This window comes from Lacerta agilis, chromosome 2 (genome assembly GCF_009819535.1).
Source record: "Lacerta agilis isolate rLacAgi1 chromosome 2, rLacAgi1.pri, whole genome shotgun sequence".
Taxonomy (NCBI): domain Eukaryota; kingdom Metazoa; phylum Chordata; class Lepidosauria; order Squamata; family Lacertidae; genus Lacerta; species Lacerta agilis.
Window position 1 is genome coordinate 45620665 of NC_046313.1, and position 13730 is coordinate 45634394.

Consider the following 13730-nt stretch of genomic DNA (forward strand, 5'->3'; position numbering starts at 1 on the left):
CTGCGTTTTAAAAAAATCATTAGTAATGAAAGTTCTTATACTATACTGGATGCTGAACTCTGAAATTTCACTTGTGAATATGACATGTTTTCTTGACAAGCTGACCTGGTTTCTCAATGCCACACACTGCTGCTGCTACCTTGCCACCCTCCCATCTGTTATTGGCAGCCATCAGAAATGCTGCCCTGCCTGCCACTACTGCATTTCTAATATACACTTAATTTGTGTTTTTAGGTACAAAGATATTTGCCACTTCTTTTGAGATTATCCCAGTTTCTTCCCATTTCTTCCCAATTAGAATTTCTTAAAGTGGAAACTGGATGAATTTTGGGCCACCTTAGGGGCCTCAGTATAATTTGTATCACTGGTTCTTGAAGTGACACTGAATAGTCATTTAAGTTGTGCTGTTTGAAATATGTGGAGGATGTCTGCATAGCTGAATTTCCTTTATTTTATCCATTTTATTTAGGCAGTATTGCTTGCTGGGGAGAGTCTGAGATACTGTAGAAGTACTAGCCTCTTCAGTTTTCATTGTGACAACGCTAATATGCAAGGAGTTTAATAGAATAGTTATTATTCTATCAGAAATGTACTTTATTTGACCTGAACTTTCAAGGAGAAAAAGCTTTGGCTTAGATGACCCTGTTTGGCTGAGATCATACAGGGCTCAAGAATGATAGTCATAGCCTTACTGGCAGGTTCTTTTTTCTTTCTCAGTTCTGTGATTTTAAAGTATTCCTTCAATTTCACAAGTAGTTTGTAGAGATGGCCAGGCTTAGAAAATGGGTATCATTTGTTCCTTAGGATGCACTTTGACAGTCCACCTTTCACTTTCCTTGGCAGCAAAATTCTTTCTTTTGAAAAAATGGAAAGATCATTGGATGAATTGTTGTAAAGTTAATGCATTTCTCAGCAGGACATTGAGACTTTCTCTCTGTGCACTGTGTACTTACTAGAAGGAAATCTTTAGGTCTGGACAGCATACATACCTGAGGAAGGTGTTCATCACAGGCTTCCAGGAGCAACTCGCTTAAAAGAGCTCTTCTACTTATGGGGTCCTGCTTGCACAATGGGATTTCCCCTGTGCTGTCCTCCCTCCTGCATCCCACACGCCCTCTCTGTCAAATAATTTCAAGAGGCCTGGGGACCCTCTAGAGTAAATTGGAGGGGGCAAGCATGAAGATCTGCACGCGTGCTAACTCTTGCAGAAATGCTTTAAGTTGTTGTTGTTGTTGTTCAGTCGTGTCCAACTCTTCGTGACCCCATGGACCAGATCACGCCAGGCACGCCTATCCTTCACTGCCTCTCGCAGTTTGGCCAAACTCATGTTAGTAGCTTCGAGAACACTGTCCAACCATCTCATCCTCTGTCATCCCCTTCTCCTTGTGTCCTCCATCTTAGAGACCAAGAATTGAACTGAATTGTTTTTTTGCTGTAATTGTTTACTGGTGTTTGGTGTTTTGCTGGATGTTTTGTTTTTAAGTTTCATGGCTGGTTCTGTTGGGGATTATTGTAGATTATTGTAGTGATAATATTTTGGCTTTCATATATTTTGCTGGAAGCTCCCTTGGGGTGGGCTTAACCCTTAAATTTAGCCTATGAGTAGTTTAAACAAATAAATATTGTAGTGAAGCACATAAAGTCTTAAGGGCCCTATTGAGTTGACTTAGGAGGCATATCCTTGTACTTCCTGATCCTGTACTTGATGACAGTGGAAGACATAATTAGTAGGTACAGAAGGAGAATGTGCTGAATGGAAGGGGACCTTCTATAGGACTAAGAAGTTTTAGCAACGTAACATTCACTTTCTCAAACATTTAGTTTCAAATGTACTTTCAAAATTAAATGTTAACATAATGCAGTGTCTTCCTTTCCCCATGTTTTAACATACCTGAAGGTTAGTGCAGTTAAACTAAATTGGAAGCATATGGCAAATGTTTAAAATCCAACTTAGGAACATGATGGATGAGGCGCTCTGTAGAAGCTCACTGCCACTACTAAGGAGAGAGAGAAATCTGTTAATAACCCCATCCTATGGATGTTTACTCATATGTCCCACTGAGTTCCAAGACATTAACTCCCAAGTAAGTGAGCATGGAATTGTAGCCTAAAACTTTCACTTTAGGGCATTGCACTGAAGCCAAATGATGCCCCACCTTGGGAACAACAATACAAATGTTTAACTTTACATGAGCTTGTTACATTCCCTCCACCCTCCAGCAATTTCTCCTATTGGGTTCATTACTGAGGTTTGTAAATGAAACTGTTACAATAGGAGCAAGATTATAACTGTATGGTTGCAATGCCTCCTTGACATTTAAAGTATGGTTGTTTAAGGTAATTATAGAGTAAACATAGTATAGGTATTATAATGAGCTTACATGTTTTGTCTCTTATCTATTACTGTATAGCTGTTATATAGCTTTTGCCACTCAGGACTTAGGAGCCAATGACACATTTTCACTTTTCCATGCTTGACAATACTAGTTTGTGATAATGCCAAGTTGACTAGTAAAGGTAAAGGTAAAGGGACCCCTGACCATCAGGTCCAGTCGTGTCCGACTCTGGGGTTGCGGCGCTCATCTCGCTCTATAGGCCAAGGGAGCCGGTGTTTGTCCACAGACAGCTTCCGGGTCATGTGGCCAGCATGACAAAGCTGCTTCTGGCGAACCAGAGCAGCGCACGGAAACGCCGTTTACCTTCCCGCTGGAGCGGTCCCTATTTATCTACTTGCACTATGATGTGCTTTCGAACTGCTAGGTGGGCAGGAGCTGGGACCGAGCAACAGGAGCTCACCCCGTGGCAGGGATTCGAACTGCCGACCTTCTGATCAGCAAGCCCTAGACTCTGTGGTTTAACCCACAGCGCCACCTGGGTCCCTTCAAGTTGACTAGTACTGTTTGACAAAGTTGTGCTTTCAATGTGAAAAGGCCATATTAAAGCAGAAACATGAAAAACATCTTATTCTTCTCTTCCTCCACCTTTCTAAAAGTAATATTTAGCTGTTGCCCTCAGTTGTTTTGAAAAGATGCTGTCTCCTCCAAGATGAGCTACTTGCTGTTACAGATTGAATGTATGAAATCTCAAAGGTTATCCCCCCCAAACACTGTTTTATAATTAAATTGACTGTATGTTGGGATCCCAAGTGCAGGTGTGACATTAAATTCCTGGCAGGCTGCAGATGCAGGGTGTATTATTGCACAAACAGCAAAAAGCAAATGTGCCACAATAAAGCAGATGTGGCTGCTTTTTGAACCATACTTGTCACATCTGAAAAGTGAACTTGTGCATTTCTTCTACTGCTAATGCCTGAGTTCCCTTTTCAAACCCGATAACTTGAAGTGCAAACTGAAGCCAAATGTGCATTTGCGGTTTTAAAAATTATTATTATTAATTTTGTATAATCCTCAGTATTATACAAAATGGGTCCCTGCCATTACATAGAATGATCAGGCAGAATAGCTGTAGATCAGGGGGTAATGAACCTATAGCCCTTGGACCAGACGTGACCTATGGTTTCCCTGGCCCTATGCAGTAATTAAGCTTTTAAAAGCTGTCACTTATGCCAACCTGAGGTATTTCTTAAAGCCTCATTGCTGTGGTGGTGATTTTCAGGGTGTAAATCTGGGGATAGGAAGTTTAACTCTTCCTTTCCTACCTGTACCTCCCTACCCATGCATTATGACACTTCTCTCCCCCCACTCCCAAAATCACTGACGTTAGGGAAAATCCCAGAAAAGCTTCTGTTGCCACCAATGGAAGCTTTTTAAAAAAAAAAAACATGAAAGGGGCCAACAAGTGAGGTGTGTGAGAGGAAGAAAGAGAGAGTGGGCTCTGATTCTGCCCACTTTTACTGTGTCAGCATTTGGTTCTGGTGCTGCCTTCTATAGCCATGTGGCCCCTGAAGGTTTTCCATGAAGTGCACAGACTGACCAATATTCCCCATTCCTGTGGTAGTTGTGGGAGGGAGGGGCCAAATGGCCATTGGTCCCACCCAGCTAGGATAGTGGAAGGGACCTCAATGTCTTGCTTCTCCCTTTGATAGCAGCCATATGGAATAGTTAGTGACAAACACTTGTTGCTCAGAACTGAGCCAACAGAACAGCTGTAGGGAACCTTTGCGCACCCCCAAATGTTGCTGAACCTACAGATCTCACCATCCTTGGCCATTGGCCATGCTTGCTGGGTCAGATGGGAGCAACATCTGGAGGGCCAAAGGTTCCCCAGCCCTACAGCAGAAGGTGCTTTGATATTTAAACTCTTCCTCAGAGAAAACCAGGTACAATGGGTGTTAAAATGGGTGAACACACACAGCGAGAGTTCTGGGAAAGGGAATCAAGTGGCAATTGGCCCCAGGCAAGGCAATTGATATTTGACAGATCTTCTAAAGTGCAAAGTGACCTGGTTACCTTAACACAAGGTTCTGTTGGGGTTTACGATGCAAACAGAGATCTGATTAATTTTGGACTGCAACATTTACTTGAATGTTAGTGGAAGTTTTGTTCACATGTCATCAAAATTGCCCATGAATTTTTCTCTTTCTTAATGGGACACCACTTACTCATGGGAGCTCTGAATATGTAGTAGAACTGATAGGTGAATCTTCTCCTAAACTTGAATACCATTTAATCATGTGTTAAAATAGGGTGAGTAAACTCTAGCTCTCCAGATGTTCCCTGACTCCAGCTTACATCAGTCCTAACCAGCATCCTGGGGATTATACTCCTGCATTATTTGGAGGACCACAAATTAGCGACCCCAGTTTTAAATACACACATACCTGTATAGTCTCTGAGACTCTGCATACATGCAAGTAGTTTTTCAGTTAATTTGCCTCTATACTTATCTCTCTGAAAGGAAAAGAGCCTGCTCAGTCCACACTATTTTCTGTTTTATCAAATACTGAGTAGTGTTTCACTATTTTAACTCTCTTTCTCCTCTCCGGAATTGAAAGGCTGAGCCTGATTTATGTATTATTATAATTATTATTGTTTAAAAAACAGGGCTATAAGTAACTTCAATCTGGGCCCCTTTTAACAAAATGTAAGCTTCAAGCTAATTATTCAACATCTATGATGAGGTGTTCTTTTGGGAGAGTAAAGTATCTAATTAGAGAACTCTTAGGAGAACTTGGACCTATAGTTACTTGTAACATTTATCAAGGCAGAGGGAGTGAAGGGGGAGAGAGGAATGAGATAGCCTCTTAGGAAAACTCTGTCAGATCACAGCAGCAGTGTATGACAGGCCCTCTGAAAATGCCAAACCTGCCAGAAGGAACTGGGAAATCTGCCAAACAACCAGATGCTGCTTTTGGAAAGAAACCCACCCCACTGTGGCATCTGGCACAGTAATTGCTGATCAAAGAAAGAGGATGAGGGTTAGTAGGCTGGCTAGGGAAATAAAAGTAGGTGCAAGAGTAAGGCTGTTATCTGTTAAGTTTTAACAACTTCAAGAAAGTGGGAATGCCAGTAGCATCCCATGTTTATTCTTAATTAGACCAGGCAAAGCATTTGTTCAATATTTTAAGCTGCTGAGTTGCGCTTAAGGAATAGTCTATATTTTGATTTGGTAAAGGCTGTGCTTAAAGACAGCATGGAAGATTTATGAACACTGAAAGTTTAATGGATGTGTCTGTAGGTGTATTGCTGCAAATTAAGTTAGAAGCTGTTACAGGAGTTAGCAATTAACCAGTCTTGTCATAAACCATCATGGGCATTCATTTCATCAGATATCATTAAAGAGAAGGGCAGTATAAATCATGGGTAGCCTGCCCTGGTGCCCTTCAGAAGCTTTTTGAGCCACAATTCCCAGCATCCCTGACCACTGGCCTTGCTGGTTGGGACTGATGGGAGTTGTAAGACTAACCTCTCTAGAGGGTATCTCATTGGCTTTGCCAGGGATAAATACACAAATAGGTTTGAAACAAATTGGAGAATAAGTCAAATGAAGCCAAGTTTAGATGTTTTCCCCAAAATATTGGGAGCATACCTCCCTGCTGTACTGCAGCAAAAAGTGAATGCTTCCAGTTGGGGAGAGCCTATACTTATTTGAATGTAAAAAGACTCTCATTTGTTGGCCCACTGTCAATCTCTACCTGGGTGGAACCCAACTAACTTGCTCAATCCATGCATTGATTTCTGCTTGCGTAATGGAACTCGTCCCTTTCCTTTCTGCATGCACCCTACAGTCTCCCCAGATGTGCTCTGGTGGGTTGGGGGAACTTCTAGAACAGGTATGGGGGCAGGGGGGGAGGAAAGGGGAGAAAGTTCCATTGCACAAGCAGAGATTCTTGGATTGAGTTAATAGGATACCACCTATTGAAACTGGCCCCGAGTGTAACATGCCCGAGTAAGCAGCAAGAAAGGAGTACAATAAGTGAAAACTCTAAAAAGAATAAACATGAAATATTTGTATGTGAATTTCTTTCCAAATGCTGCCTCAAAAGTGCAATAAGAGAGACTACACAAATCATCTTTGCTTTCCCTGCTAGCTTCTTATTTAGAACATTTGAAGCAATTCCAAGCCAGATGAGAATGAAAAGTAACTGGATACAGCCAGCACAGGCTGTATGAATTCAATCTGTAACAGTGCAATAGGAAGCAATTGATGGAAGACGAAACAGGAATACAATGCATGCAAGAGAATCAGACGTTCAATAACACAGTCACTAATATCTTCCCTCAGTTCTGCATCCTTTAGTTTCTCCTCCTGCACTCTAGAATGTTTCACATTTGTCATATTGTAACTTTTGTAAAGGTTGGAAAAATGTGAAAACTATAAATATTATTTGACTTTGATATAGATGGAATGTGCCTGAACATAGAGGTGCACTTCCGCTAGACTTGAAGTCAACTCCTGAAGCCAAAAATTACTTGTACTCTGATGTAATGCCCAAAGTAAAGTCTAACATCTTACTCACAGTGAGATCTGTGAGTCCCAATTTGGGCATGATATCAGAAGAAAATATTTGGAAATTTGAGCAATGGGCATTTCTGCCAGTCCCACATCTGGGAACATGTGAATCACTCCTCATATTGTCAAGCATACATGCATGTTGTAACCTGAGGAGTGCAGGACTGGAGAACCTGCAGAATTTTTAAATGCTAATGAATTGGGATAATAATAATAATAATAATAATAATAATAATAATAATAATAATAATTTATTTGTACCCCGCCACTCTGGGCGGCTTCCACCAAACATTAAAATACATTTAAAATATCACAGTTTTAAAACTTCCCTAAACAGGGCTGCCTTCAGGTATTTTCTGAATGTCAGGTAGTTGTTTATTCCCTTGACTTCTGATGGGAGGGCGTTCCACAGGGCAGGCGCCACTACTGAGAAGGCCCTCTGCCTGGTTCCCTGTAGTTTTGCTTCTCGCAGTGAGGGAACCGACAGAAGGCCCTCGGCGCTGGATCTCAGTGTCTGGGCTGAATGATGGGGGTGGAGACGCTCCTTCAGGTATACAGGACTGAGGCCGTTTAGGGCTTTAAAGGTCAGCACCAACACTTTGAAGTGTGCTCTGAAACGTACTGGGAGAAACTATTTTGCATTTGCACAGTAAGAAACGTACTGGGAATTGTGCTCGGAAACGTACTTGGGAGAAACTATTTTGCATTTGCACAGTAAGATTTCCCCTATGGAAACTTCTATAGGTCAGATTCCCTCCCCCTTTTTTCTGGTGATGTACCTAAGCTGTTAAGCAAATGTTAAAATTATGTTCAAAATATTGATCATGAGGCACAATCTGAACAAAATACATGTATGTATAGTTACACAGCAGGGAATATATAAAACACTAGCGTTGTACTCATATTCTGAGATAGGATAGACTATATCCTCGTTGACTAACAGAACAAAATGTTATGCCAGCATGGTGGATCTACGCCAGCATAGTGATGGGATTGAATTGGCAGTATACTGCACCAGCATAAACCTTACCCTATGGGGACACTGCCAAAACCATGGGGGAAATTAGTGGAATTTGGAGCACAGCATAATTGGAATCCTATGCTCATGCCCAGGTTGCTCTAACTCCCAATGTCAATGCAACATTATACTAGCAAAAGAGGTGGCATATGAAAAAATCATTCCCTTTAGAGTTAGTGGTGAACCACATACAAACTGCTCCCCCTCCACATATACTGGAGGATAGGATTCTGACCAGAAACCAGCACAGATCCCTGAGTAAGCACAGGAAAGGGAACACTGCTGATATATCAAAATGTGGATCGTGAGACTAAATGAATCCGCCCCAATGATTATAGAACCATGGACACAAAAGAGGGGAATTTTGGCAAAAGGGAATATTGGAAGGGCACAAATGAAGAATTTTAAACACATAAATAGTAATATCTAATCAATACAAGCAGAGTATATAAGTAACACTTGTGTCTGTGGATGATATGGAGATTTCTTAGTGAGCTTCGTGATGATGAGTGGGTGATGCTGGATTTGCTATGTGGAGTATCTATCAGTATCACTATGTTGCTTCTGGTTTCTGCTGCAATTATGCTATTATCTACTTTCCTGCTTGGAGTATGTAGGATTGCAGCAACATTACACTGGTACAGCATTGGCTTATGGCCATAAGATCACTCTTTGTTACCTTTAAGAATCCAGTGGTGAAAAATGCAGTGTTTTTTGAACTACTTTGTTGCCCTTAGAGAAAGACAAAACTGTAACCTTTTTTTTAAATAAAATAAATAAAAATCAATTCACTGCAAGGCACATGTTCAGCCAGTAACTGAAACCCAAGGTGACATTAGGAAAAAATTGAGGCAATGCACAGGAAAACTTTCAGCCCAGCAGTATATGTGAGGAAAGCGAAAAGTTAGTCCACTTTTAGTCATTCTACAGATATCGCTATCAGATGGTGGGGATAAACCAGTGATTTATCACATAATACTGAAATAATATTGCTACATAAGAAGAAGGAATTGCATTTTTATAGTATGTACTTAAAAGACACTTGGGGTGTCTAGCTGAAAAGTGGTCAGTTGCCTTGTCTGCTGCAATGACATCTTTTAATATTGTACTTTTTATGTTTCGAATGGTTTTTATGTGGATTTTATTGTTGTAACCAGCCCAGGGATGGAATAGAAATCAGAGTCCCAAATAAATACACTAAGCAGTTGTATACAGCCCCAAATGGCTTAATTAATTCTAAGCAGACATTGGTAAATCTGGTGGTTTGCTGTGGTGGAGGGATTCTGTTCAGCTACACTGCCAAATTTGCATTACCAATTGAGGTGGCAGTTATCAGGTGATTAGCTCTCTGACAGGTACTATGCTCATAGGCAGAAGGATGAAGTGTGCCTTTGCATTTTCTATGTAGATTATTCTTCATCATTGTGAAAATAATTGCATTTGCTTTACAGAAGTCAACTCATCAGCACATACAAGAAATAATGGTCCAGCTGCTGCGCACCATTAACAGGGCTGTCATTAGAATGGGAAGAGATGACACCTTAATTGTGAGTAAGCGGTTTTGTAAGTACATTTCACTGCTAGAGCTCTGGGCACACAAGCATCATTAGTAGAAGATGTAGAACTAGCAGGGAATAGCCACCCTGGCATGTTTGAAGGCTGCAGCTCCCAGAGCAAAGCCCATCAGTACACAGCCATCCTGCTGCAGGCAGAGGGAACTAGCCAGTCCCTTTCCATTGGCCTGCTCAGGCCACCTGCCACTTGGCCACCTTGTCTACTTCAGATGGCAAGAGATAATTGAGAGGTTTAGAACCAGTGTTGAGTGTTCTTTATCCTCATAAGGAGGTTCTTGGGAAGGTGCACTGACTTGCCTGACCCTCATCTGTTATTGGTTCTTTTACAGCTAACAGTTTAGTTGTAGCAAAGAAGAAATCAACCCTGACAGTATTATGCATTTGGCAGATCAGAAGGTACTTGAATAAAATGTTGATAGCTAAGCATTTTATAAAGACAGGAAGTAACCACACTGTTGAAGACAGGGTACTTTTCAACAGAGCTTAAGATGCTTTGCAAGAAAAAGGTACCAAGAAAATCAAAATAACTGTTAGTCCCCCCCCCCTCGGTGCAGCATCGTTTGATATAGTTGGCTGTCAAAAAACGATTGGCCTGGCAATTTAAATGACAGTTCAGTATCTGGCTGCCAGTTTGTTTGCAAATGTAAATACTTCCAAACAGCTGTGCTACAAACAGTGTTGATTCCTGTGCATTATTCTTCACATTTAAAAGCTGCTTGTGTTCAGATTTGTTCATAATACAATGCCACTTAAAGACCCCATGTGTTTATTTTGCGTTATCTATTGTGTCCATGGCTACCAGACTATCGCTTTTGTCTTGTGGTATCATAATGATGTCAGCTTGATTCCAACTGAGTTAATGCCTGCTTTTCGTTGTGTGTTAGATTTCAGGCAGTAGAAAACATATATTATTAACATCATCTGTGAATGTTTTTGTGTGTGAAAAGGCTCCTTCAATGAGATTGTCCAAACTCAGCTTTGTTTTCATATATTGGTATATTTATATATATATATATATATATATATATATATATATATATATATATATATATATATATATTCAATTTTTAAGCTTCTATGTATAAGGTGGTCAAATCAACGTGGTACAACACCAAAGGTGCCTTTAACATGTCATTCTTCTTCCCATAAAAAATTCCAACTACAATAACTTGCTTCAGAGAATGATGTACAATGCTGCCCTCATAAATTTTAGCCACTAACTCTGAAAGCTGTCTCAGCTGAGAAGTGAAAAAAAACAAAGCTCCCTGTATAAAAAAAACAGACTGTCAGAGTGATGTTTTATCTAGACTGGCATGTGGAAGGAGTAATTATAGTATCAAACCACACAATAGACACCACTGAGAAATGAACCAAATGGCTACCATGTCCTAAAGTAGGCATGTAAGCTGTCACTTGCTTAGTCATTTGTGGAGAATAAGAATAGTCTCCTGGTGAATAGGCAGCGGTCCAGCTTTGTTTATGTGGGATATAGTTTGGCTTTTTCTCTGGTGCATAGGCCTTTTATGAGACCTGGCAAGCAAAAATGCTTGGTGGTCTAGTCATTTTTGTGGACTTCTTTGGAAGGTTGTCATATATTAATAATCATACTTCTACAGCACTTTCAAATACTCCAAAGCAACAGTGGAAGATAGGTGAGTATTTTCATGCTAGTTTTGCAGATGAGAGTCTGAGGGAATGACTTGCCTAAGACCACATAGTGAGCTCATGCAGAGAATAAGAAACTCTGGAGACTTGCCAATTCTCAGTTCCATCTCTTAGCTGCTATGCTACGTCAACTTAAACAATCCAATGGTTGTTGGAATTGCCTGCAAATGAGTTTTCCCACTTATTTGGTGCATGCACCCTCACAAACTGATGCCTTTTTGTTGTTGTTGGAAAAACAAATGCCTGTCTGAAGGGCTTTATAATTTCACATTGAATAGATTTGCATTATTATCTTTATGTTGTAAGCAGCTGTGAGGTTATGTTTATATAAAAAGTGGGCTACAACTTACTAAAATGATTGTAATAAATAACAAAGAGCTGTTTTTCCAGTTCCACAATAGCATATTTTAACTGGTATAGCTACAGCTGGAATTAAGACAAGTACGGTAGATGATATTGCCTCCGGCGTGGAGGGGTGGGGAGATGAAAGACCCAGGAGGACTGTGATGTTGGTTTGCTGCAGTCCATTCAAAGCAGCCATTGCTTCTGCTATTACATCTCCATGACTAAGGACTACAGGTGCTTGTTTATAGATCACTTACAGGACTCACCTGCTTCTGGCTGGAAGTGTTTCAGCCTTCATATCTACTGCTTATATATAGCGTTCAGTGGTGTGGTTGCTTCCTGCAGTGGCTGTGTCACACAGGCAGCCTGCTTTTCTAGGTCAGATATTCCTGGCTTAGGCCTGTTGCCTCTCATTTGCATTCTTAAGTTACTTGGCACTTCCTTGGTGCCAGGAAGGCTGCCATACATAATCAAAGTGGCACTGGGCAACCTTTTCAGCAACGCTCCCAGATTTCTTATTTTTATCATCCTTGTACAAGTACACATATGTACATTTGATCTCTTTCAGTGTTAGGCTGTTCGCCAGCAATGAAACTTTGGTTAAATTTGTCTTTACTTTTTGGGTGACTGCTGAACAACAATAGGTCCTCATAATTGTTAAAACTGCACCCATTAATTCACTGCCACCGAAAGCTTTTCGCATAAATATAATCTAGCAAACTCAATTATATTTAGTCATTCCCATATGATATATGGGAAGCCAGGAGCAGGGCCCATCCTAGAGCAAATGGTGCCCCAGGCAAGGAGCATTTTTTATGCCTTCTCCATTTGCTCAGTTTCTGAATAACTTTGTTTATCTATCTGTAGCTCATTTCATGCCTAAATTTATTCTTGTTGCATAAGATGAAAAATGTGTGTTCATGGATCTGGTTCCCAGGGTGGGGGTGGGGGTTAGGCAACCTCCCTCCCACATTCAAATCACATGTGGCGGGGGAATTACAGGGCCATGCAAAGTGACCATGCCTTCTGCTGCCATCTCTGTGTTTGGATGCACATGAGGAAGGATCTTGTGCCAATCAGTACCCCCTTGTGTCCATAGGAGCTTTACATGCTTATGTTGGAATGCGTGTAGTATTCCTTCTCAAGCGCACCAGAGGGTGGACACATATGGGGTAGAAGTGGGGCAGCACTAGCCTGTCTGAACTCTGGTCTGAATGGCCGGGTTGGTTTGGTTTGAACTGCCCATAATTTCTCTTGCATATGCTTTTTGTTAAGCAGTTACTGCTGATGTGCATCTGCCTGGGAAAGGGAAGCGGATAGCCTTCTGATGACAGGCATATCCAGAATCGGGTACCCTAGGCTGTGAGTAGGGCTGACTAGGAAGGGCAGAACCTCAGAAAAGAAATCTGCAAGCGGTGTGACTCTTTCAAAAATAAGTTGTTTTGATATGGAGACAATTATAATGAAACTCACAGGATTTGATAAGCAAGGAAATTAATAAGGAACCCTATTGTGTTAATTTTAGTTGCTTTATTCTAATGGTAATTGTGCTTTAAATGCTGACAGATAAGCTCTGCTGAGCAGTAGGATTCTTCTTATTTTATGCATTGAGATGCCATGAGATACCCAGCAATTTGCAAAGTATCTAGGGGGAAAAGTATACCCCTGCTGCTTATCAGATTTTATAAAGTAACCAAAGTTAAGAATCTGCTAATATAACTCTCTGAGACTTGAAGTTGGTAGAGTAAGAGACAAATTAATTGCAGGAACAGACATTTTAAGCATATCTTGAAATGAGGAGTCAGCTATAGGATACTTTCTTGTGAGTTTGTCTCTTTTCTTGCTTCTTGTAGCTTAAGTTTTTATTTTATTACAAAAAAGATGACTCAGATTTGTGACTCACATGCCCCTTTAACCGCATGATTGAAAGCCATTGAGAGACAGAACTGTTGACATGTTTGATATTGTATCTGTCTGTCTGTCTGTCTTACTTTATATTTACTCATATATTTAATTAACTTTGGTAGGTTGCTTTGGTGTTTTTGAGAAAATGATAAATCTGATTTTAAGAAACGAGAATGCACGATTTTATACAGCAAGGCCAATGTTAACGAACTGGGTAGCTGTCGAGTGAATGCTGGAAAGAGGTTGTTGTTGGGCAGTGACTAAACCAGGGATGGGAAACCTGTGGCTCTCCAGATGTGGTGGTACATTAG

The 13730-nt window shown here is 40.8% G+C and overlaps 1 protein-coding gene across 1 annotated transcript in view; it reads left to right on the forward strand.

Moving 5' to 3' along the window:
* DOCK2 (dedicator of cytokinesis 2) overlaps positions 1–13730 on the forward strand; it is a 257870-nt gene that overhangs the window by 66848 nt on the left and 177292 nt on the right. Inside the window, exon 27 of the mRNA XM_033139853.1 lies at positions 9382–9477. Within this exon, the coding sequence (XP_032995744.1) occupies positions 9382–9477 (96 nt within the window). The remainder of the gene's footprint in view (positions 1–9381; positions 9478–13730) is intronic.